Source organism: Habropoda laboriosa, unplaced genomic scaffold (genome assembly GCF_001263275.1).
Source record: "Habropoda laboriosa isolate 0110345459 unplaced genomic scaffold, ASM126327v1 scaffold128, whole genome shotgun sequence".
Taxonomy (NCBI): domain Eukaryota; kingdom Metazoa; phylum Arthropoda; class Insecta; order Hymenoptera; family Apidae; genus Habropoda; species Habropoda laboriosa.
The window spans coordinates 1,452,673-1,475,040 of record NW_017100281.1 but is presented as its reverse complement, the minus strand read 5'-3'; the positions used below and the strand labels follow the sequence as shown (position 1 = coordinate 1,475,040).

Genomic DNA, 22,368 nt, shown 5'->3' with positions numbered 1-22,368 from the left:
TAATTCATCGTTGTTGTCAACCATTCGGCGTTAGCGGTTAGAAGGACAGAGGGGCTGATATACACTGCAAAACATCCCCGTCAGTGAGCCACGGACTGCCTCTGAAGCGCTTTTAGAAATAACGAGGACCGCCTTCCTTCTTCCACTTTCTTTCCTCTCCCCTATTTCCTTTTTATCTGATCTCCTTCGCCTCGTTGGTCTTTCATTTATTGCCTGATTTATCGCCACTGCTGTCGCGCGGCGAATATAATTTATCTCCGTCGAATTTGATCCTGAAATACGGCGACTCAAGCAGGAACAGTCGGGACTTCGGTTTCGCGACGGAAATTTATGCAAAGTCCCTTAAGCACGCGACTTTCGCAAAGAATTATTAATACGCAATTAGCATCGGACGCTTCGATCACTCTTGTCACGCTGATTTCGAAATATGTATTGGGTCAGCTGCAAAGACAAAGTGAAACGATATAAGCGAGACTGATATTGCTGCACTTTAACCCTTTCGCGACGGCGGAACTAGCCATCGGTACGCCACTAACGAACGGCGTACCATTAGTGCACACCGTACGCGTTAAGAGTGTCTCGCGTTTTTTCAAATCTTAGACAGATACGACTATTGAAAGACAAGAGAAGTAATTAAGCGAGACACGTGCGAAGTTAAATTACTGTAATTGCGGCGAACTAATTGCAACACGGAAAGCAGAGTGAAAAAAGAAGAAAGTGGCCGTAATTGAAAATCGATCGATTGTATAAGTTCATTTAAGTTTGTAAACACGACGTATATTTAAGATTATCAATACACGATCGCTGTAAAGTTACTCGACCAACTTTCAACGAAGGCAGGAGCAACTTCGAGCACAGTAAAGTAGCATAGCTGGCGTTGTCATAATCTTTTCGACAAGCGAGCTTATCCGCGAGCAGAAAGTGGCAAGTAAGAGGAAGTTCATGACTTTCGTAAGCCTTTGTACGTCTTCCTGGATAGGCTCAGTCACGCGTACACACTAGTTCGAACTTGTTAAAATTCCATCCTGATTTTCAAGTAAGAGCCCAGAGACGATAGCGATGAACCGAAAGAAACATTGCCAGCAGTTGGGATAATCTCGCGGCACGGATTATTGAGCACGTTCGACGCAAGTTCCTTTCCGTTTGCTCAGATAAACCAATAAACTCTAACTTCATTTAAGGTAAACCTTTACGAACTTCATGCCTGGTGCTATTCGACTTGCCTGGTGATTTTGCTCGTTCGAAAATCTCGTTCCGCGTAGTGAACGAGCCGATTAAAAGTTTCGCTGCTGTAAAGAACTTCTGTATCTATATTCATGGTAACCGCAAATGTTCACGATCAAATGGCAACCCCCATTATTGACCGCGTCTGCTTTTCGTCGAGCTACTCTACTATTTATACAATATACTTTCGTAGTAACCAGCTGTACTGTAAATCTTCGCCACGATAACCTTCGGTTCCTGGCGAGTCGAAACGATAGGCGGGCAAAGTGTAACGAAAGGAACGTCTTTGGTGCATAGGAAACATTGTTTCTTGAAATGAAACTTTCGAGATATATCGCCTTCTTCAAAATTGAAAATAAAATAAAATAAAAATCATTAGTCTTGTTTCGCACCGTGCTCTTAGTTATTCGGTTATAAGGCGTCACGGTCTTTTTTCAATGCGGAATGGGATGAAGATTGTAACGAATATGTTTAGTGTGTGTTGCGTGGTACGCAATTCACGTGAGCTCGCCTCGGTCTGGCGGATTATAGCCGTAAAAATCATTAGCCGCCAGACCGAGGTGCCGAACCTCACTTGGGCCGATCAGATCCCCCTTGGTCTACCCTGAACGTCATTGTTCGCGCCCGCGGTAGGTTTTTCTGGTCATGAAACGGTACCGCTTTCGGGGTTGACAATTTTACATAAACAAATTCGGTCCCCCGAAAGCGGCTCACCCGGAAAAACCCATAGGCATCCCTTTCTCCGAAGAAACGCGCTTTTGGCGCAAGGAGAGGGTTGTCGCCACCATTTAGGCACCCTAATTGGTGGATGTCCACTTCTAAAAACTGTATAAAGAGCGAGTTCACCCGCGCATCAGATCAGATCACATAAAGTTCAACTAAGCAGCAGATCACAAATAAACCATCAACAAACAACAACAAACAGGAACATTCTCTATCTATTCTCAACGAGGTTCAGAATCGTTAAATCAAGGCTGAACCACAGAGCGAGCTCTGAACCGAACAAAGTCGAACGCTCGCAACAGTGTGGTTATTCGGTTATAAGTTGCTTTACTGTGGAGCCGTGGCTCGGCTTCTTGTTACAAGGCTCCTTTTTTTTAACTGATTCTATGTTAAACGGGGCTGCTTATATATATTTTTCCGTAGCTGTAGGTTCGAGGAAATGGCCAATCAACGCCTTTCCCGAAATAAGGTCCCTTTCGCGAGTTTCTATTGGCAAGTAGAGACCAGCGCCGCAGGTTAACGTGGGGAGTCGTCGGTCGTGTCGATGTTTCGTATTTGAGGACACGACAAGTGTTTGAATGTCCGTTTTATAGTGTCTTTATTTCGAATTAATTTATTTGTTAACCCTTTCGCCGCGGAAGATTTTAGTACGCGACGTTGCTTCGAGGTTTCAAAAATTTTTTGACTATTTAAAAATTAAGATACAATTTTTAAATTTCTCGTTTTAAAGATTAAGGTGGAGGTATGCAAGAAACGCAAACAGCACAGTGCGGGAAAATTTTCGAAGCGCCAACAGTTAGCGAAAGGGTTAAAAAAATTGTTCAGGTGTTTGAAGAAATGGTCGTCTATTGGAGCGAATATTCTAGCGAATAGGTGAAACTTCATATTTCTGCCGTGGATCGTTTTCAATAATTTTTCTTGAAATGTTATTATCGACAGCTCTATCTGGCCTTCTTCTTGGCTCACTTCCAATGAAAAGTCACCAATCTCCAATTTTGAAATATTCCAGCATTTACAGAACCTTCTTCAAACGTTCAATTTATATTTTCATATATATTTTTCAAAAATTACGCACTTATCCTGATTATTCATCACGTCAGACAACAATATCCAAGCAGTTTTGTTATAAATTTCTTTTCCAATCCAGTACACGTGTACCACAAAAGATTCCTTCTTCTCGACGATTGCGAATAAAAATTTCTTACAAAATTCAACATATGATATCAACCCGCCAATTTCAGCTGTTGAAAGAAACGACACCTTATTTGCATAACTTTCCTTAGATCAGTAACAGGAACTCGGTTTTGTTTATTATAGACAGTTCAAAATAAAGCTAAGAGCTCATTCCCGCGAAACGGTTCCGAAACGAGTATCTCGGAAGATAGTATCGACCGTAAAGTTTGTCATTTCCGATTAAAGAATGCTCTTGACAGTCTCGTTTGAATATTTCGCAGTCTTAACTGTTTTTCCAACGGTTCCCTCCGCTTTGAACGTTAAAAAGGTAAATTCTTTCCTACGTTCGCTGAAATTTTGCAGAGAGAACCATCGACTCCAGAAAAATCTCACTTCATTCGAGAATATCCCGTGAAAATGGTTGATTCGACTACTAACCCCTTTCTCGACTCCGCGGTTCGAAGAGACAGGTTCCGAAGACACTGACTCGATTCGTCTGCACGGTCTGCAGTTCATTGCCCACCATGAAACCATTCGGCGAATAGCTTCGTGTAGTTTCGGGAATAAAATTTTACAAGATCTCGTAAAAGTTGACGTAACAATCAATCGACGAAAGTTTTCATTGAAATTTCGTGATCTGGAAATTTACCTTGGCGGAGAAAAGTTCCCGTTGCAAAAGTAAGTTTAACAGAAGTACCTACTGGTTTAGTTTAAAATATTTAATCGTTGTTTCTTTTATTGTCATTTTGGAAAATATTTTTGCTTTTTGAATATTACTTCGGGCAATATATTTCGTGACAATTGTAAATCACACAATAGGAATTCGTCTGCTTGCAGGTGTTACCTGTATGCATTCGTTGCATTTATTTTCTAGCGTAGAAAAAGGAACAAATAGATAGAAACATGATAGTTACGTGTGTTCGTATTCGTTAAAAAATTTAAATTAGAATTAAAATTTCTATTCTTTTTTATTTTTATATTTTTTTTTAGGTATTATTTACTCATTTGACAATTTTGAGTGCGTTTTAACATCCAGTGCAAGATGCAGTAGAAAAAGAAGTACATTTTTCTTAAAAAAGTACCGGCAATCTTGAAAGGAATAAACAGTAGCTATTTATTGCGTTAACTGCAAACCTGGTCGCTAGGAGCAGACATGCCATAAATTCCAGAGTCTCCGAAGAGTCAAATCAAAAGTGGCTCTGAACTTTAGCATCGTCGGTGGGCCCGGGATCTTGAAACGAACGCCACCGGACCCACCCCACGCCTGGCCCCTCCCTCAAGATGTTCGCGGTGGGAGGGGCGCCATCTCGGAGGGGGTCAACTGGACCCCCTCACTACCGTGGAGGCGTCGCCGGGACCACGCCGGTGACGCCCCCACCGCGGACCGCGTGCAATGGGCTGCCGGGTCCCCCCGCTCTTGGGGCGTGCCCGCCCGACCCACCGAGGGGACGGTATCCTTCCTTCACAACCATTTAAATTACACTTTAAACATTTCTAATATCATTAAAAACAGAGGAAATATTTAGATATTCGCTATATGCTGGGACACCATGTATTTGGAGGAAAGTAAGAAATAAGAACTGAAATAAAATAAAATAAAACACATTTTTCATACGTAGTCATACTAAAATAAATCGGCATAACATACTGGCAATCTTGAAGAATTCGAAAAATTTTACTTCCACGGTATTCCTCCTTCGAAACCATTAAAATTGTACTTTAAACATTTATAACGTCATTAAAAACAGAGGAGATATTTATATAGAGGAAATTAAGAAACAAGAAGTGAAATAAAATGAAATAAGAAACACTTTTCATACGTAGCGATTCTAAAATAAATCGACGTAACAAGCACAGTAAAGTATAATACATTAATTTTCACAAAACTTCAGTATAATGTTGCAATTCGCAAGAACACAAGAAACGTTTGCACGAAAAAGTGAAGAAGGAAAGCCTTGCCAATTAGGTCCTCTATTTTCCTACTTTTTCTCCTACTTGAATGCCGAATACCCTGACTAACGACCATTGTCTAATAGACACTGATGCTGACAAGAAAAATAGTACAAACAGACAGGTCTACGAGTATTGGATCACTCTTTGAGCAAGAGCCGTTGCGGTTTCGAGAAATGGTTAGGATTGATGAGGTGTGCTAAGAAAACACCTTTTCCTGAAAAGTAGATATATAGTCGTAGACGTTGCAGCTTTCAAAGGAGGGAGATCTTTAATTTTCTTTAATGAAAAACTGAATGTTCAAAGCGTCTTTTAAAGCAAAAATGAAGAAGTCGAATTCAATATAGGAGTATCTGAAATTGACTGAAAAGCTGTTTTCAAACGGAAAGCACTGTCCGACTAATAATGGCTATTAGATAATTAATATACGTCAAATTTCACTTGTTATTTTTTCCCTGTATTTCTGTATATTTCACGATTAAATGTTGATGTTGATTTTAATAAGCCTCGAGATATTTTCTGCTTTGATATCAGGAATAACTTTATCTGTACAGCTGTCGTTAATGGTAATATTAATTTTCACGTCGAACATTTTACTCGTTTTTATTAATACTTCTTTAGGATTTATTTACTCAGATTTACGTATTATTTGTGTAGAACGTGATACACCTTTTTCCTACAACGATAGTCAAATACTTTTCTCTGAGAAAGCAATATTAATTTCGAAGTATTTGTCTAAATGTATCGAAAATATTATTTATAATTTTTTCTTGTTTTTAATATTGTTGTTTACGAAGTGTCGTTAATTTTGACATTTTTTACGTCTTCGCGATTGTATTAGGTCACGAAACTATTCAACGCAAGGAGATAATAGGGAAAAATGAAAGGAATGGGAATTTCGCAGAATAAAAATGGAGAAAATTGGGAAATTAGCAACTGCAAGTAGAGAACTAGCTAGGAAATAGGAGTATTCGTTCTAGACTTTCAAGTACTCAAGATTTCAACCAGCGCAATCAGCGATCGCAACAATGACGTATTATGTCCCGTATTCCTCATTATTCTCTGTTGAACGCGAGGAAGGGAAACTCTTGTACCTTTCACGGTATCCGGAATCTCGGAGTAAAAGCATATCTAAACGTACATTGATCTACGAATCGATAGCGATTGCAAAAACATTCTACAGCTTCGTGAATTTATTATTACGCCCGTGTAAAAATTGTTTAAATTAAATCATTTAAAAAAGTCGAGATAAAGCAATTTTATGTGTAATATGATACCACATATTTATGTACAGGGTGGATAATTATTTCCGTTACTATTGAACCAATATAAATTCTCTTTTTTTCTTAAATTCTTTATTTTTCAAGTCATTTTCCTTCAGAGTTACCAAAGTCATCTTTAATTTTTTAACACGTTAAGCGTCAAGCCTGTTTTGTCTTCCTTTCCGTTTAGCCCGCGATTTCCGATTTCACCGATATGCTGGCGGCCGGAGATCTGTTAGGTTGCGATAAGACTGCATGTGTTTTAATAATACTTGTTAAAATTTCTTTTTGGTAACAAGTAATATTTAGGTACATTCTTTTATGATCTGCAAATTATTTAAAATTTATCAATAGAAGAATATAATTTTTTAAATTGTGACTGACGCGGCCCGAACGGAAAGTATAGTGTCAGTCGCCGGTGACTGACGCGGTTCGACGGAAAGCATACTGTCAGTCGCCGGTGACTGACGCGGTTCGAACGGAAAGTGTAGTGTCAGTCGCCGGTGACTGACATGGCGCTTAACGTGTTAAATTAGAGTGGATAATTATTTCCGTTACTATTGAACCAATATAAATTCTTTTTTTTTTTTTAATTCCTTATTCTTCAGGTCATTTTCTTTCAAAGTTACCAAAGTCACCTTTACTTTTTTTTAAATAGAACCCTATAATTTCTTTTTACGCATCTTTTGGGAAACAAAAAGACAAATACAGTAAACACAGTAACCAACTTTTCTTTAAAAATGAGAAATGGTCCTCACAAATAGCATTCGATACATCACCGACGTTAGAGTAAATGTAAATATTATTTTTCCGTTGAAAAAAAAAAAGAAAAAACGGTCTTCCATCTTATTCACCCCGTTGAATCGTAGCACCATAGCTAAATGGAGAACGTAATTAGGTGGCCTACTTTACCTACCCTACTCTGTACAATTAACTTCAAAATTTTCAACAAATGCTAACTTACCACTTGCCTCCTGAAACCCGTATACACTCGAAACACCGTGCGTCGTGGTGTATCCAGAAATTTCCAACACGTCGTCAGTCTCGAATTAATCGTTCACCTTCTTAGAACGTTAATATGTACTTGCCAGCTATGTCACGAATTGTCATACGCACCCGGTTCCAGGAGAACTTCGTTAAAATCGCGCGCAATTAGTTGCGTTCATTGAAATTCCCGTGCGTCATCCAGCTGTTGTTAAATTCTAGATAGCGATTCCGACCGCACGCGTAGTTAGTGCCACGCTATTCTACTTATTCTAACCGGCAACATGTCACAGCTCCTCTCTACTCATCGGACGAACACCGTTGCAACGCCACGGCCACAGAATATGGCGTGCGTGTACACAGATTTGCCTTAATCAAAGCCTGTTAATCAGCTTGGTAACAAGTTCCAGGGGAACGCGCTTACGAATTCTGGCTTGCGCCGCTAATTCTCGGCCCCATAATCACTACCGCATTGTACATCCATGAAAGATGCCGCGGGATTCGTTAATTATCTGTCCCCGCAGATCCTTTCAGGCACAAAACACGAATTACGAGAGACGTGATAAAATCTTGGTGAAAATTCGCAACGGGTAAAAGTGTTACAATTCATAGGCGGGCTGCATTTAATTAATCCGGCAACAATTCGAAGGTATTCATCCAGGAATATCCGCGTGGATACGCGCTTGTCACAAATTTTCATACAACCACGTTCCCCTTTCAATATAATAATATAATTACCTACCATGCTCTCGTTCGTTCCTTCTTCGCAAAACACGTTGAATACTCGCTTTGCGTCGTTAGCAAGCGTGTAGCCGAGTTTCGCCGTGAATTCGACTTCAACTGGAATATTATTAAAAACGACACGCGTTCAAGATTTTCATTAAAGTCGTCACGAATTTTCGAAACGCTATTTGAGCATAAAACGGTTCTCTCCGTGATATTTTCATTTTTCGCGAGTCTAATTTTGTCGTTACAGAAACTGTACGCTTCCTGATTGCTTTTGTTTTTTGGTCCTTCAAAAAAATTTTATGAAAATTTCGTCTCGTTCGAAATTCACGTGAATTTCGCAATTACGATATTAATTTGCGAACATTTGCGTTTACCCCGTTACCACTCGCTTGATACGTAGTGCGCGTCGAAAGAGACTGACAGAGGAAATTCAGAAAAATTTAAAACTGTGCAGAATTTGGTTCAAGCGACGTGAAAAATTGCGCAACTTCGAATTTAACTTTTTTCCCCATAACTTGTACGATAATACGAGATCTGACAATTTTCTTGGACCGTTTCATTGTCGAAACAAAAATTGGTTTCGTTATTTGTACACACAATGTTAGAAATTCTTTGGAATTTTTGGTTTACCGAATTTCCCTCGCGAGTAATCAGTTTTCGGTATATTAATAGTGAAACGTTTGAAATATGTATTTTTACTGAAGATACAATCGTACTGCATCTAGGAACTTTGGAGAAATATAGTGTGAAATTGTAGGACGCGGCAATTGTCTTAATTAATTCGTTGCGGAACAACGGTATCACGTTACTATCACAAACTTGTATCTCTCCCTCGTGCTAATATACTGCGCACTGCTGTATAATGTAAAATTTTGACTGCATTGTTGAGTTCTATAACGAGAGATCTGAAGATAAAGTTACGCATAATATGTGGTGTTTTATTGATTAATTAATTGTTAAAGAATGCACGAACTCAATAAGAGCAATTGATCACCTGACATGGAAACATGCATTTTACTTTCGTCATTTTAAAACTGTATTTAAATGCCACTTCGATCACCTGTTTTCAAGTATACACATACTGTGTTAGGGCTTGCGGTTGATCTTTCGATCGTTCAAGCTTTGCCGGTTTTTGCACGTGTGTGCCGACTAATGTTCTAAGGCTTCGAAGGACCAGTTTCTTGATTGAAGCACTAAGTTTTTATTTTATGTTCTATTTTCTACAACTAATTCAAGATATAAATTCTACTGCAAAGTGAGAGGTGTTTCACTTGCGAGTGGCCAAGTGTTTCTCCCGCGAGTCGCAAAGTGTTTCTGCTGGAGTCTCTGCGGTTTCCCTCGACGAAGACTCCTATTTTCCCAAAAACACCCTGATTGGTGATTTTTCATTTTCTAAATCACCAATCAGTTTACTCCGGTGCATCGCAACCTTCCTCCATTTCGCCCTTAGCGCGTTATCTTAGGGTGGGGTAAACGACGACCGGAGACAGTGTTCGGTGGACGGATGCGTGGGAATCCTGTGGAATCTCCGCTTTTCTAGGCTTTGTTAAAGTCAAGTGGCCCATCGACGTTGGCAAAAATCGTGGGCCACTTTTCTATTTTTCGTTCGGAGACTCCAGGATTTTTGGCAGGGTCTGGTCCTAGGGACTAAGTGTCGCAGGCAACGCAATAAACACTTGTGGTGTTTTGAGGAAGCGATATTTGCCTGCGACGGCGACCACTTGACTCGCTGCCATAAATCCGGCTACAGGATACGCCTTAACATACTGCATGTCTGTACTTACGTTTCAAATATTAATAGTAAATTATGAGGTATACAGGGTGTCCCGTAACTCCTCGAACACCCGGAAATGGGGGGTTGCTGGGGTGACTGAACAACTTTTTCTTTGACTGAATTATTAACGAAAAACACTGGCCAATCAGAGCGCGCGTAGAGCCCGCGCTCAGGGACGGAGAACAGAGGCTCATCTGCGCGCGATCGAGCAAATGCGTACGCGTGATTTCTCGGTTATCGATCGCTGTCAAAAAAATTTGACTTTGCACCGCTATTTTTATAAGGCTTAGAGAGCCTCTGCGAGCAGGACCGTTACCCTGGGCTTTTCCCATAAGCTCAAGTGACGCCTACCTCACCCAGTACACCCCTTTCCTAAGGGTGAGCGGTTGGCGTCAGGCGTCGACCAAGGCCCTAATTTGATTGGGAGTCTCGGCCTCCCACCCAAATCTCACCCCCGTCAAGGGACCCAAATGGACGGACAAGAACACATAAAAGGACTGAACAGTGATAGACCAGGAGTGTGACTTTGTTGTGAGAAGAAACACAGTGACAAATAGAACTCTGAACTCTTGCACGAACGATTACACAAACTTTGAATTTCAGGACATTGGACTCGTACATATTTAACATTTAAGAACTTAGTTATATTGTATTCTTCGTACATAAAAACCTGTGTTGCAAATAAAGAATTATTTGCTGTATAATCGGCTTCATGAACATTGTGGGAGCCAACAGCAAGAATACAAAGAGCAGTGTCTATTTTTTGGACCCAGAGAACCAGAATAATCCCCTAAATAAGAATATGTATAACAAAATGTAATAGAATCTACCGACGAGGAAAGTCTCCCGATCCAAAAGTTTTCATTTCAACGAAACTTTGGGTCGAAATAATTTCTTTCCCGAGAACAATTCACTGCGAGAGGAAAGAATCCACTCTTCGAGTTTTCCAGGTTTTTCTTTGTTTCTTAATAGAGTATTAGATAGCCTCAGGCAAGCTAATTAAAAAGAAACGATTAATAGATCCTAGGATATTCCATCAATTTAAACATCCTTTTATCTTTTATCAGTTGCAAATTGACAGTATTACGCTAAAAGGCGTTAGAAAACAGTTTCAATTTCTCGCGTCTATTTATTACAAATCAGGCAAGTTAATACAATTGAATTTTTACAAGCATTGTGCTCTGTAGGTACTGTACACCACTTCTCTCCTCTTTTTCTCCCGCATTCACGCTGTAGATGTCATAATTAACGCGGAGAACCGTGGTATAATAAAGTATAACTGACATAATTAACGGTGCTCGGTATTTCTTTTTGTGAGTTTGAGAGAAAAAAAAAAGCTGAAAGTAACTCGTTCTCATCTTTAAGCTCGTCTCTTCGTTTCTTTCCCTTTTTCCTGCCCTTTTCCACCACCTTCCTTTCACTCTGTCTTTCTCTATTTCTCCTTCTCTATGGGTTCTTTGCGCCCATAAATAATTCAGCTTCACGGGACGTCGTAAAGACATTAACGAAGGTAAAAGCTTTTAAGCACGGCCCAGACTGAATCCTGAACTCGTTATGCGGCTCTTACGGTAATAACTCGCAATCTTTGCCAACCAGTTCATTGTCCAGCGATACGCGGTATTTACGCTTGAAGACGATGCGAATTTCTTCTTTTCTCTCTCTCTCTCTCCCTCTCTATCGACTTGAACGCGCGGCTCGATAACGAAACTTCGTTTCATTTGCCAGGAAACTCGAGTTGATGTTTTACATTCTCTCGCCAGGTTGTTTCCTTCGTAATAATTTTCACGCGATGGCTATATTGCTTCTAACTGAAATTATTTCAGAAGCTGTGAATTCGAGTGGGGGAAAGTTTCACCTTATAATGATTACGAAACTTTTCGATTGCTTTCGTGACAGTTCCGAAAGTTGCAGACTTCACTTATACTTATATTCTTAAAGTGACTTTGAAGATTTAGGTGCGAATCGAATTACTTTTAGTTCTTACCCGACTGCATAACAATCTTTCAAAACACAACGGTATATTTCCCGTAACTATCGTAGTAGATGACAGCTGTTTCCCGTATACTTCACACGTTGTGTTCAAGCATATTTCAGAATGTATTTATTTTATTACCGTACACATTGGTATTGTTATACTTTTTTAACCTATATTGAAAGATGAAAGCAAAATTTTCACTCGTAAAAGTGCTTTTCTACAACGAAATTCGAATGCACATAGAATGTACGTAATTATTAGACTGCGGATTTTTATGCAAATTCGTATGCTTATGAGTATAATAAAAAAAAAAAGAAATGAAACGATTAAAACGTATAAAATGTGGTTTACATTGTCACGAATTTAAATTGAAAAATAATAATAACCATGACACAGAAACTTTGTGGATAGCGATAACGTTAACACGTTGACTGCCACGGTGGTCATATGTGACCGCAGATTGTTTCTCCTGTAGCGCCACGGTGGTCATCGGTGACCGGAGTGCTTCAGATGTTTATAATTGTAAAAGTTGAATGAACGTTGACAGTTAATGAATTTTGAACATCATCGCTGATTAGAGAATACTTTGAAATAAAATGTGCACTATTCGACAATTAAAAATTTTTATTTCAAATCTTCTATCTACCGGTGTATCGTATTAAAGCATTTCAAACATAAATGCGGCTGATCGATACAATCTGGGCAGTATGTGGTAACCTTTTTGGTCCGATTTTTAGCAATCTTTGTTCCAAAACTTGCAAAATTTTTTTTATTTTTTTAAAGATCAGTTCTGACATACATATAGTAAAAATTCCAGTATGGGTCAAAAGAGACCCGGCGTTGGTGTACCGCGTCACTGTTTTCGGTCGGCTGTTCGAGGGTTAAGCAACGATCTTATGGTGCTTAATTATGTATAGTAGCGATCGCCCGACTTAAGAGTGAGAAGATAAAAAAGTAATCGATGGTACGAAACGTCTCTCGAACACACCAACAAGCCTGCATTTCCGTCATTACCATTGTTCCTCACTTCATTTACAAGTGTCGATGTGAATTGGTCTTCACGTTGCCCCCACAGCAGTGCTCGCGGGCAACGAAGAGCGTTGTTGCTCGTAAAATGTCTACTCAAACGGCTTTGTTTTAATTCTTCGAAAGCCTGTATAATTCTTCCTTTGAACTGCAGAAGATTTACATTACTTCTTTGCGAAACGTGGCATTACTGCTATTTACAACGTCATCCCCTTCCTATCTCGTATTATTGTTATAACTTTGTAACGAAGCTTCAAACGACCTGTGTTCGTATAACATTTTTTTCTTACTTATTTCCATGGAACGTGTCGACGAAGTTTGATCCGAAAAAACTGGGACACCCTATATATGTACAACTCCGTCTCTATTTCCTCCTTCCATAACCAGCCGCCATACTGTATACGTGATTGGATTATCTTCTAATCTTACCAGTACAATCCCGCCATTTATCTCATATTCTGTTTCCAATACTACTTCGACAACTTCAGTCTAACAAACATATTTCATTTGTTAAGAAGTTCCAAATCCAAGCGTTCAGACACCTTCGTGAATCACTGATACATGTTTACGTTTTCATGCGATAAATATTAAACGTAAAAATACGTTTGTTGCGTAATTATAGTCCGCTTTTTCCACGAACAACGAATGGTAAACAGCGCTGAAACATATTGACAGAAGTAGCTCGAACGAAGTGTAAATAATTATTCGTATAAAAAGTTCTTTGAACATACAATCAATGACATTTAACATTTTTCTTCCCCAGACACCGACGTCCCCAGGTTCGCAGAGGAGATTCAGAACGTAACCGTAATCAGAGGTCGAGATGCTGTGTTAGCCTGTGTAATAGACAATCTACGACCTTATCAGGTAGGTGAAAAATTTTTAATATAAATTTTTACGTTGACAGTAACTCGTAAGATTCTTAGTTTAATCTTGGGTAGCTTCGTGCAGCTATAAAATTCAGATTTATTATTGTCGTACTGGGGAACATACTGAAATGATAATCGTCAATATTGACGAAACTCTGATATACGGTAGTGTTAAAAAGAATATTTGACACGTATCTTGGTTACCGACAATCGTTCACAATGAAGGGGTGAAAATCGTCCTCAAAGTTGGAGGTAGAAAATACATTTAAATAGTCTAATATCTGGAAAACTATTAGAGATAGAGGAATAGTGTAAATTGACGAATTTTTATTTTTCAACGACAAATTTAAAAAATAAAACAAAATAATTTATGACCAAATGCGTTTATCACCCTCACCTATTCGTAGTTCACTATTTAGGGATAATAATCGAATTTGTATTTAGTAGGATTTTATTTTCAAGGGACAGGTTCTATTGTACATCAATTAGCATGTAAGTACACTCTCGTTCGTAAGTATTGGGACACTTACCGAATGTGAAGCTTTAAATGCATCTTTAAATGCACTCTCACTTCGTTATTACTCTAACATGAACAAAAGATGCACTCTAAAGTCCGTTCAATTTAAGAGTAACCTCGCTCTCGGACCGATTTTCGTCCGTTCTGCGCAGTTCCCACTACTACTTACCAATGTGACGCATGCGATTGGTCGTAGCGCTATTTCGCCAAGGCCCAAGAGCGACGACAATGTAAACAGTGCATAAAGTATGCGCACCTACTGTGTGTATATTAACGCAGCGGTTTATAACAGACGAATAGTGGCGAGTTGAATGAATTTAGCCGGACAATATAAAAATATCAATATTTAGGGAACGATTCAAAATCATTTAAATTCTTAAAAGACATTATAAAGTACCCAATTTCATTAGGTACAAAAAAAAAAAAAGAAAAGTGAAAAAGAGTAAATAGAGAATTAATTATGTCACCGTGTATATGAAAGCGTCACGCCTGGAACAGTAGACGAAGAGCGTAGCAGAGGGTAAGACGGAGAAAAACGTAGACGGTTAAATGGGGGTTTGGACGTTCTAGCTCTGCCTTAGGCATATCCCATGCGCGAAGCGAGGTTACTCTTAAATTGAACGGACTGTAGTAATATCTATTGAAATCTCTTGAAACCTGCGGAAATCTACTGAATTCTGCTGAACGTCTACTGACATTTGCTAAAATCTATTAAAATCGACTGAATTCTATTGAAATCTATTGTATTCTACTAATAGAGCGATTTCCACCTCTTCAATACGGACGATTGCCGATATAAGAAAAATACACGTCGAATATTTTTTTCAAACCTACTGTATACCAAAGTTTCATCAAATTCGGTAGCTATCACTTCAGGATGTTCCCTTGTCAGTTAAAAATAGCCAGGAATCTTGTAATAGAACACAGCGGATGGGCAATTAAATTAAGACGCGGCAGGTAAATGAAATCACTTACTTAAACTTAAGTGAACGTGAGAACGTTATTTTTAACTGGTCGAGTATATATTAGATGATTGCAAAAGTTCGTGCCCGATTTGAAAATGAAACACAAGGGGTTTGTGCAAAGGCACGTTTCATTTGGAAATAAAGTGAAATGAAATAAATAATTATTTGAAAATAAAACATAAGCGGTGTATCTTTCGATAGGAATGTAACATAACGCTGAAACAAACATCTGTACTGAAGTGCCGATAAGGTTCCCGCCACCTCTGAAAATCGGGCACGAATTTTTGCAATCATCCCGTATGAAGTATGAATCATGTAGAAATCTTTTGACAACCTAGTTCCGAAAATACGTTTTTCGATTCTCACAATGAAAAGTTATACTGAAAGGACGTGACTTCTAAAATCAGGATTGAAATAGTTTTATAACGGCTGTTTCAACCTGTACAAAACGTAACTGGGAAAGTAATAATTTTCGTTTAATGGGAACAATTTCGAGAAATAACTGAATAGGAAAATGCAATTTTTGTACGTTGCATAAAACGTGTTACGGTGAAAACAGCCTGCAACAGCGTTTTAATAAAATTGTGCCAGATTCACGGCGGCCAAAACTTTTTCAAGCAAATGAAAACTGGCAAATGGAAAAATATATGGAATTAGAATATCGCCTCAGCATTTTGTTTGCGATGTAACCGTTCGATATTCGTAGTCTTCTTAAAATCAGTCGAATCTTGTTATATTTCCACGCGATGTGAAAATTGTGAATGATTATGATATCGAAAACTCGAAGATTCATCTTAGGGATGCACTGCAAAACAGCCTGAAATTTTGATCATTTCTTGTCGCTTAATTTTTGATCCCTTTGTTCCTAAATTCCCGAGGATTTAATCGCAAAGCAAAAAATCAATAAAATGTAACAAAGCAGTGTCGTCTATTAAGAATTAATTTTATCAAAATTTCAATCTTTTCTGTTTATTCAACTGTAACCGTTAAAAATGACTGAACCTCTTTTGAACAAGTACAATATTATTTCACAATGTTACGCCTACAACAAAATTTCACCATCACTTTCTATGCACGACAGTTGACTTTATTTTTTCAAAAAAAGCCTCACATTTTTTCTTTTTCCTTTCCTTTTTTGCATCTTTTCCCGCACTCGAAAGAAGCATAGAAGTTGTCGGATAAATGTGCACCAAGGACCATGCGATTGGAGCGAAAACATAATGAGTGTTTTCCCTCAGCCGCGCCGGGCAGAAATTCGCGCAAACTGAATTTGTTTGTATTCGGTAAAACGATCTCGCAACCTTGGACAAATAAGCGTCTCGCGAAAGTTCGTCATTAAGCAACGCTTTTTTACGCTCCGTTTGAGAATTTCGCACGGAAGCCCGGGGTGGTGGAGGCTCGGTGGTAATTCTAGCCGTGACTCGCAACAACGTCAACTTCAGCCAGCTGGCTCGTTCGTTACGCCAATGGAAATACATCACGGATCGTGTCACGTTGAATTATTAAAGTAATACGGTAACGACGTCAGTTCATACGATCTCTCCAGCCGATCCGCTGGTGTAGTTTGCACGCGTAAAGAAGCATCGTGTCTCGCTCTACCTTTACCCCGTAGGGCTGATATTCCCCAGACGTAGCTACTGGAAACAAGAAACGTGTTCCTCTGGTAAAGATTATAACCAGGCTACTTCTTAACGCTACCGGAATACCGTAAGTCTGAACTTAACGTGCCAGATACATCAGGAATCTATGAAAATGTATATTCAAAGTTTGATCGTTTCGAGTTTAAATTACCGCTTTTTTTTCAACATATGGTTATCGTTCGAACGTGCGTAATTAGGTAATCTTTCCTGGTTCTGGGGCGAAATTATCATTCTCTCTCCGAGTCAAGGGCCAAACTAAATGATTTCTCGCGTGTGTTTTTATGTATCAATATATTAATGTGTTCGATACAACTTTGGCTAAGTATTAAATAAAAAAGGCTAGTGTATTAAAATTATAAAATGAAACAGGATACTAATCGGTACATAGAGGGCCGGATTTAGCCCCTTAACATATGACAACCTGTCAGACTCGTGGCAGAGATTCTGGCGAAGATGTGAGAAAAATAGTTATATTAGTAAGAAAAATTCATTGTAATCCTAATTTTCGTTTGAATTTATAAGACTGAGGATTGCTAAATGTAAATAATCTGTGACAGATTAGTTTTGATTACCTGATACAGTACTAAAACAGAAAATGGCTGACGCTTGGATGCATAGTCAGAAAAGAAATCATATGTTAAGGGGCCATACTCGGCCCGCTGGCCGCGAGTTGCCCATATGTGAATTGGGCTACAGTTTCGATGGAATTTAAGTTCCTCTAACTTATTAAGTGCAGAAATGAATGTTTTCTATATTTAGTACTGCCTGCGATTGTATATGTAAGTATTAAATTTACCGGAAAGTTCTGTCCGTTTTTGAATGAAGAGAAAATAATACATTTTCAATACATTTATTAATATTTACCGAACAATATAATTTCCATCGTTACTAATGACCTCTTCCCAGCGTGATGGTAATTCGTGGATTCCATTTCTGTAGAATGATTCATCTTTGGATCTTGAGATCACATCTGATCATATCTGTGTCTATAGTCGCTTTTTATTTGAAACGGAGTAAAGATATTGCGACAGTGAAATTACGAAATGGCGAACGGTATAACAAAGTTTATCTCCGAATGAATTTAAATATTGAAAACTCGTGACACCTATTTTGGTAATTCTTAATTCTAAGGAGAATTCAAGTTAGATTAAATTTGACTTCTACAGTCTACCGGGTGTAGTATTATCTTGAAGTTACTGTTGAAATACATTTGAGTTAAACGTGGCTTGTTTTAATCCATCGATTGTATTATCATTAGCGGTAATATTAATTCTCATTTATTTTCTGATATCTGTTGAATTGCTCGGAATACTTAAGAGATTATCTAGATATGTATAAATTGTTTTGATTAAACTAGTGGAATATTGAAATTGCAAAATGAATTAATTGTGTTTGAAGATATAATTGACTTATTTATGACTGCAAATTAAATCTCATTTATTTGCATATATAACAAGTAAATCTTCTGTTAATAATTACTCGTGTAACAGTAATTTAGCAAGTGCTGAAAAAAAAGGGTTATAAAATAAGTAATAAAGAAAGTAATTTATTTATTGCACATTTCTTAATTTGCCATTGCAGTGTGAGCAAATTTTTCTTGAAATTTCATACGGTTACGTTCATTACACCTACTATAAACATATTTAAAATATATTTCGTAATAATATTTGAGATATTATTCAAAACTCAGGAAAAAATGTCCGGAAGACTGTAGCAATATTTTAATAATATTACTAAATGTTCACCACATTATTTCTTCAATAGTTTTTGCATCACATGAATTTGTTAATGGATTAAATTTTCTTGAAACACTCGAGAAGTAAATTTTGAAAATCGTGAAAATTCAGACAATACAGTAATATAAAAATCGAATTTTTCAAACCGTTCTTGATGGAAAAACTCCATTACACGATTATTAGCTGTCGAACAGGCAATTCGTTGAAAGTGTTCTAGATTTTGTTACACAAATGCTATTGGTGAAATATCAAATTTTGTGTATAATCTATATTTTACTGTACCACATGATAAATTTACGGGCTTGTAATGAATAGCTTGCAATTTAAACTGATATATCAGTACCAGGCTTGCCTGCGTTATAATTTAAAGTACAATAACTCTTGGCTTATAAAGGACCTCATCATTTTTCAAATCACTTCATATTTTTACCGGAAGGAAATATACTGCGGCAGTATTTAATTCACAACGTAATAACTTCTTCGTCATTCTTCCATTTTCAGATTACTATATACCATTGTCATTTTTTTCGTCAAAGATCTGAACTTTTGGATCATTCTTTCGTTAGAAATCACTTTGAAAGTCCTTTAACGATTTTTATATAAAGCTGCAAGTAAATGCACTTTTGCAGTAAATTATAGTGTAGCAAATTAAATTTTACGCTATTTTTATGCTACTTTTCAGATAAATATTTTTTGAGGCAAAGGTAATTGCGAAAGGAAATTATAGTTTACCAATTAATATTTCTCTTAGCATCGATACTTTCTGAAAGTCTTAATCAACATTTAAATGAATTTTTCATTAACCTTCGAAAACATTATTACAAAATTTTATTAGTGTAATTTTCAAAGTAGATATGATCACTTTCTGAGTTATCATTTTTATTAAAAATATGCTAGAAATGAAACAAATTTTCGAATTTGTTACTTAGAATTAGTTTATAGACTCTGTTTTATACTCTATAGCTATACACTCGCTCGAAAAATTTTATCACCCTTTCTTCAACGATTTCAATTAATTTACCTTAGTATTTAATACAGTACAAGGTCTCTGTATCGTCGAAATAGTTATCAGTAAGAATCTCTTTGTCATTACTAGATTTTCCGTTGTGAAGTTAATTTTTCATGAAATAGTATTTAATAATTGAGTAATGAAACAAATACACAACATTAATTGACAAATATAAACTCCCGTTCATGAGAATTGAGACACTTATTGAATGTGAAGCAGTTTATTTTCCATAAAAAGTTAAAGACAACTTGTGTGTTCTAAATAGCGTTACATACTTTTCTCTTCATTTTCGGAAATTCCAGGAAAAATCTAATTCAGCAAAAAAATGTACTATTTTAATTATCTAATTCTAAAATAATTTGATTTATTCGAGAAGTACAATTCTCCAGTTAAATGTTAATAAAAACACGCACAAGGTAATACCAATAAGTGAAAATTAAATGTTATTTAGGACGTACATGTAAATTTCCAAAATACATTCCACTTTCCGCAACACAAAGTTCTACTCTTTCCAATAAATTCCGACGTGCAGCTTCAATTAAAGCGTGACTCTGAACAGTTCTGCATGCCTGCATTATACATTCTTCAAGATTATCGATACTATCAACAGGTATCCCGTAAACAATTGACTGCAAATACTCTCGGAGATAGAAATCTAAAGGTTTTATGTCCGGCGAACGAGCTGGCCGGTTTAAAGACGGTATTTAAATATGAAACGGTATTCGCTGAATTAATTTTTCCGTACAGTTTCCGAATATGAGAAGAAAAATATATAATACTGTTTACAAAACACAAGCTGACGTCAATTTTCTTATGGAAAAAGATACTTTCAATGATTTATTTTGCACGAATAAACTCTGCGCTTAATGAACTTCTGTTCGAATCATTTTTTTGTTAAAGTATCAGAACTAATTAAAACACCGTGGCGACCAATTTATATAAAAAAAATAAGAAATAAATTACCTTTGCTATCTATAATCTGCACAACCTTCCATGTTTTCTACACAGAAAAAAATTACACATTCCCTTTACGAATACTATATTGACTCACAATGTGAGACCAGTCGTTTCATCCCTTGTAAACATTTCCGTTGCACTTACATTTCCTTAAACTTTAAACGGATCCTAGCCGTTTCTTATACATGTTAATAAGTATCCGGGATTACAATACAGCGTTCTACAGACTTTTAGCGCGTTTCGTCTATTCTCGAGAGCTCTTGTTCGCGTAGAAAGCTTAGCGATGAAGGGGAGAAAATAGGGTGGATTCTGAGCCTTCTGATACTTACCCATCTGTTCCCCATATCCTGCGAAGGTTCCAAAGATCCACGAAAGATACGGAATACAAGCTAGCCAGTGTATTGGATTAAGCGAGCGATAAGAACGAGGCGATGTTATACAATATATTATACGTATCTAAAGCCTCGCGAAGAGAAACCCCGCGAATCAAATGGATCGAAATTGTATACGCGCGAGCAGTTTTATAAGCAATTCTGTGACAGTGCGTTTTCGAATATATCAAACGTCCCTCGTGCCAATTTCACACATTTTTCCGGTAAAAAAAATTGTATTATTCGGCTATTTGTAGAAAACAATTTTTGCTTATTTTCTATATTTAATAAAAGAATTTACAAAATTAATGATTTGTCTTTTCATTTAACTGATTTTTTACCATTGTCTCACCGAGGGACCTATTAAGATGCGAAACTGAGGAACGGATGAGGGTTAAACGTTCGTCTTCAGAAGTGTACGTAAGATTTTTCTATAAATTTGACAAATTCGTTGACAATTTGAAGAACTTAGGAACGTCACCAATATCGAATTTTGCTCTGACTTTCTACCGAGAGCTCCAAAATTGAGACTTTTTTGCTCGTTCCCTGTGTGTAGAGCTGGCTTCTCTTGGACTAAAATATAAAATTTGATTGGACGCCACCATTGGCCGTCCTTACTCAAGGTGTAGCTAACACCGCCCTCCTCGATCCTGAAGTAAAAATGGTCAGACGGACCTTATGCAACGGAAAAGTCCCAATGACACTTTTCCAAGCTGGGAGAAAGTTTGTGCCTGGATTTTCAAGGGCTCGTGGCCATTGTAAACTTACGTGCTAAGGCAGGAATCCTGGCGCCAGGAAGGCAAATGATTAAATTTATGGCCGTGCTGTCTAAGGACGGAACAGATTAGATGAGAGAAAGGCGGGAAGAAAATAAAAGGAGATAGCGATGTGGACAGAATGTCGGAAAATTCGGGGAAGAATGAAGAGAAAGTGTAGAAAAATGAAGACTGCTTCTGGATCCTGAAGTCAACCGAGCATGAGCAATATTCTTGGCTGCTGAGGAATAATGTTCGAAAGAGGAAATGAAAGTGAAAACTGAGAAAGAAAAATAATGTTCTGCAAAGACATAATAAGAATAATGCTTTGTTTATGTCTTTGATTTTAAAATCAACGTTAAAATCGTGAGAATGTTTGTATGTTTTAAGGATGTATTGGGTTCTCACTTGTCCAATTAACATTTTACATTTGTTCATTGCCAACTTTATGAAATCACTTTTAGTAAGTTATACAAACAAGACTAGCCATCAGTGAACAATAAAAGAAACAAATGAATGTCTTTCTGTGCAGTTACTGTATTTTATATTTCGAGACCAAAATAAGTATAATACTTAATAGTTTGTTACGTGAAGTATTCTATTGAATACTATTGAAGCATTCTAGAATCATTTTACGGATAGTAAAAAAATAGATATCTCAATTTATTTCATTTGTAAATCAGCCTTTCAACAAACGTTACATTAATTTTGTTGCATTATTTTAAAAAC

General features: G+C 37.4%; 1 protein-coding gene across 1 annotated transcript in view; it reads left to right on the top strand.

Moving 5' to 3' along the window:
- Positions 1–22,368, top strand: part of LOC108573621 (neurotrimin-like) — a 185,130-nt gene that overhangs the window by 109,362 nt on the left and 53,400 nt on the right. The window contains exon 4 of the mRNA XM_017936085.1: positions 13,584–13,687. Coding sequence (XP_017791574.1) covers positions 13,584–13,687 — 104 coding nt within the window. The remainder of the gene's footprint in view (positions 1–13,583; positions 13,688–22,368) is intronic.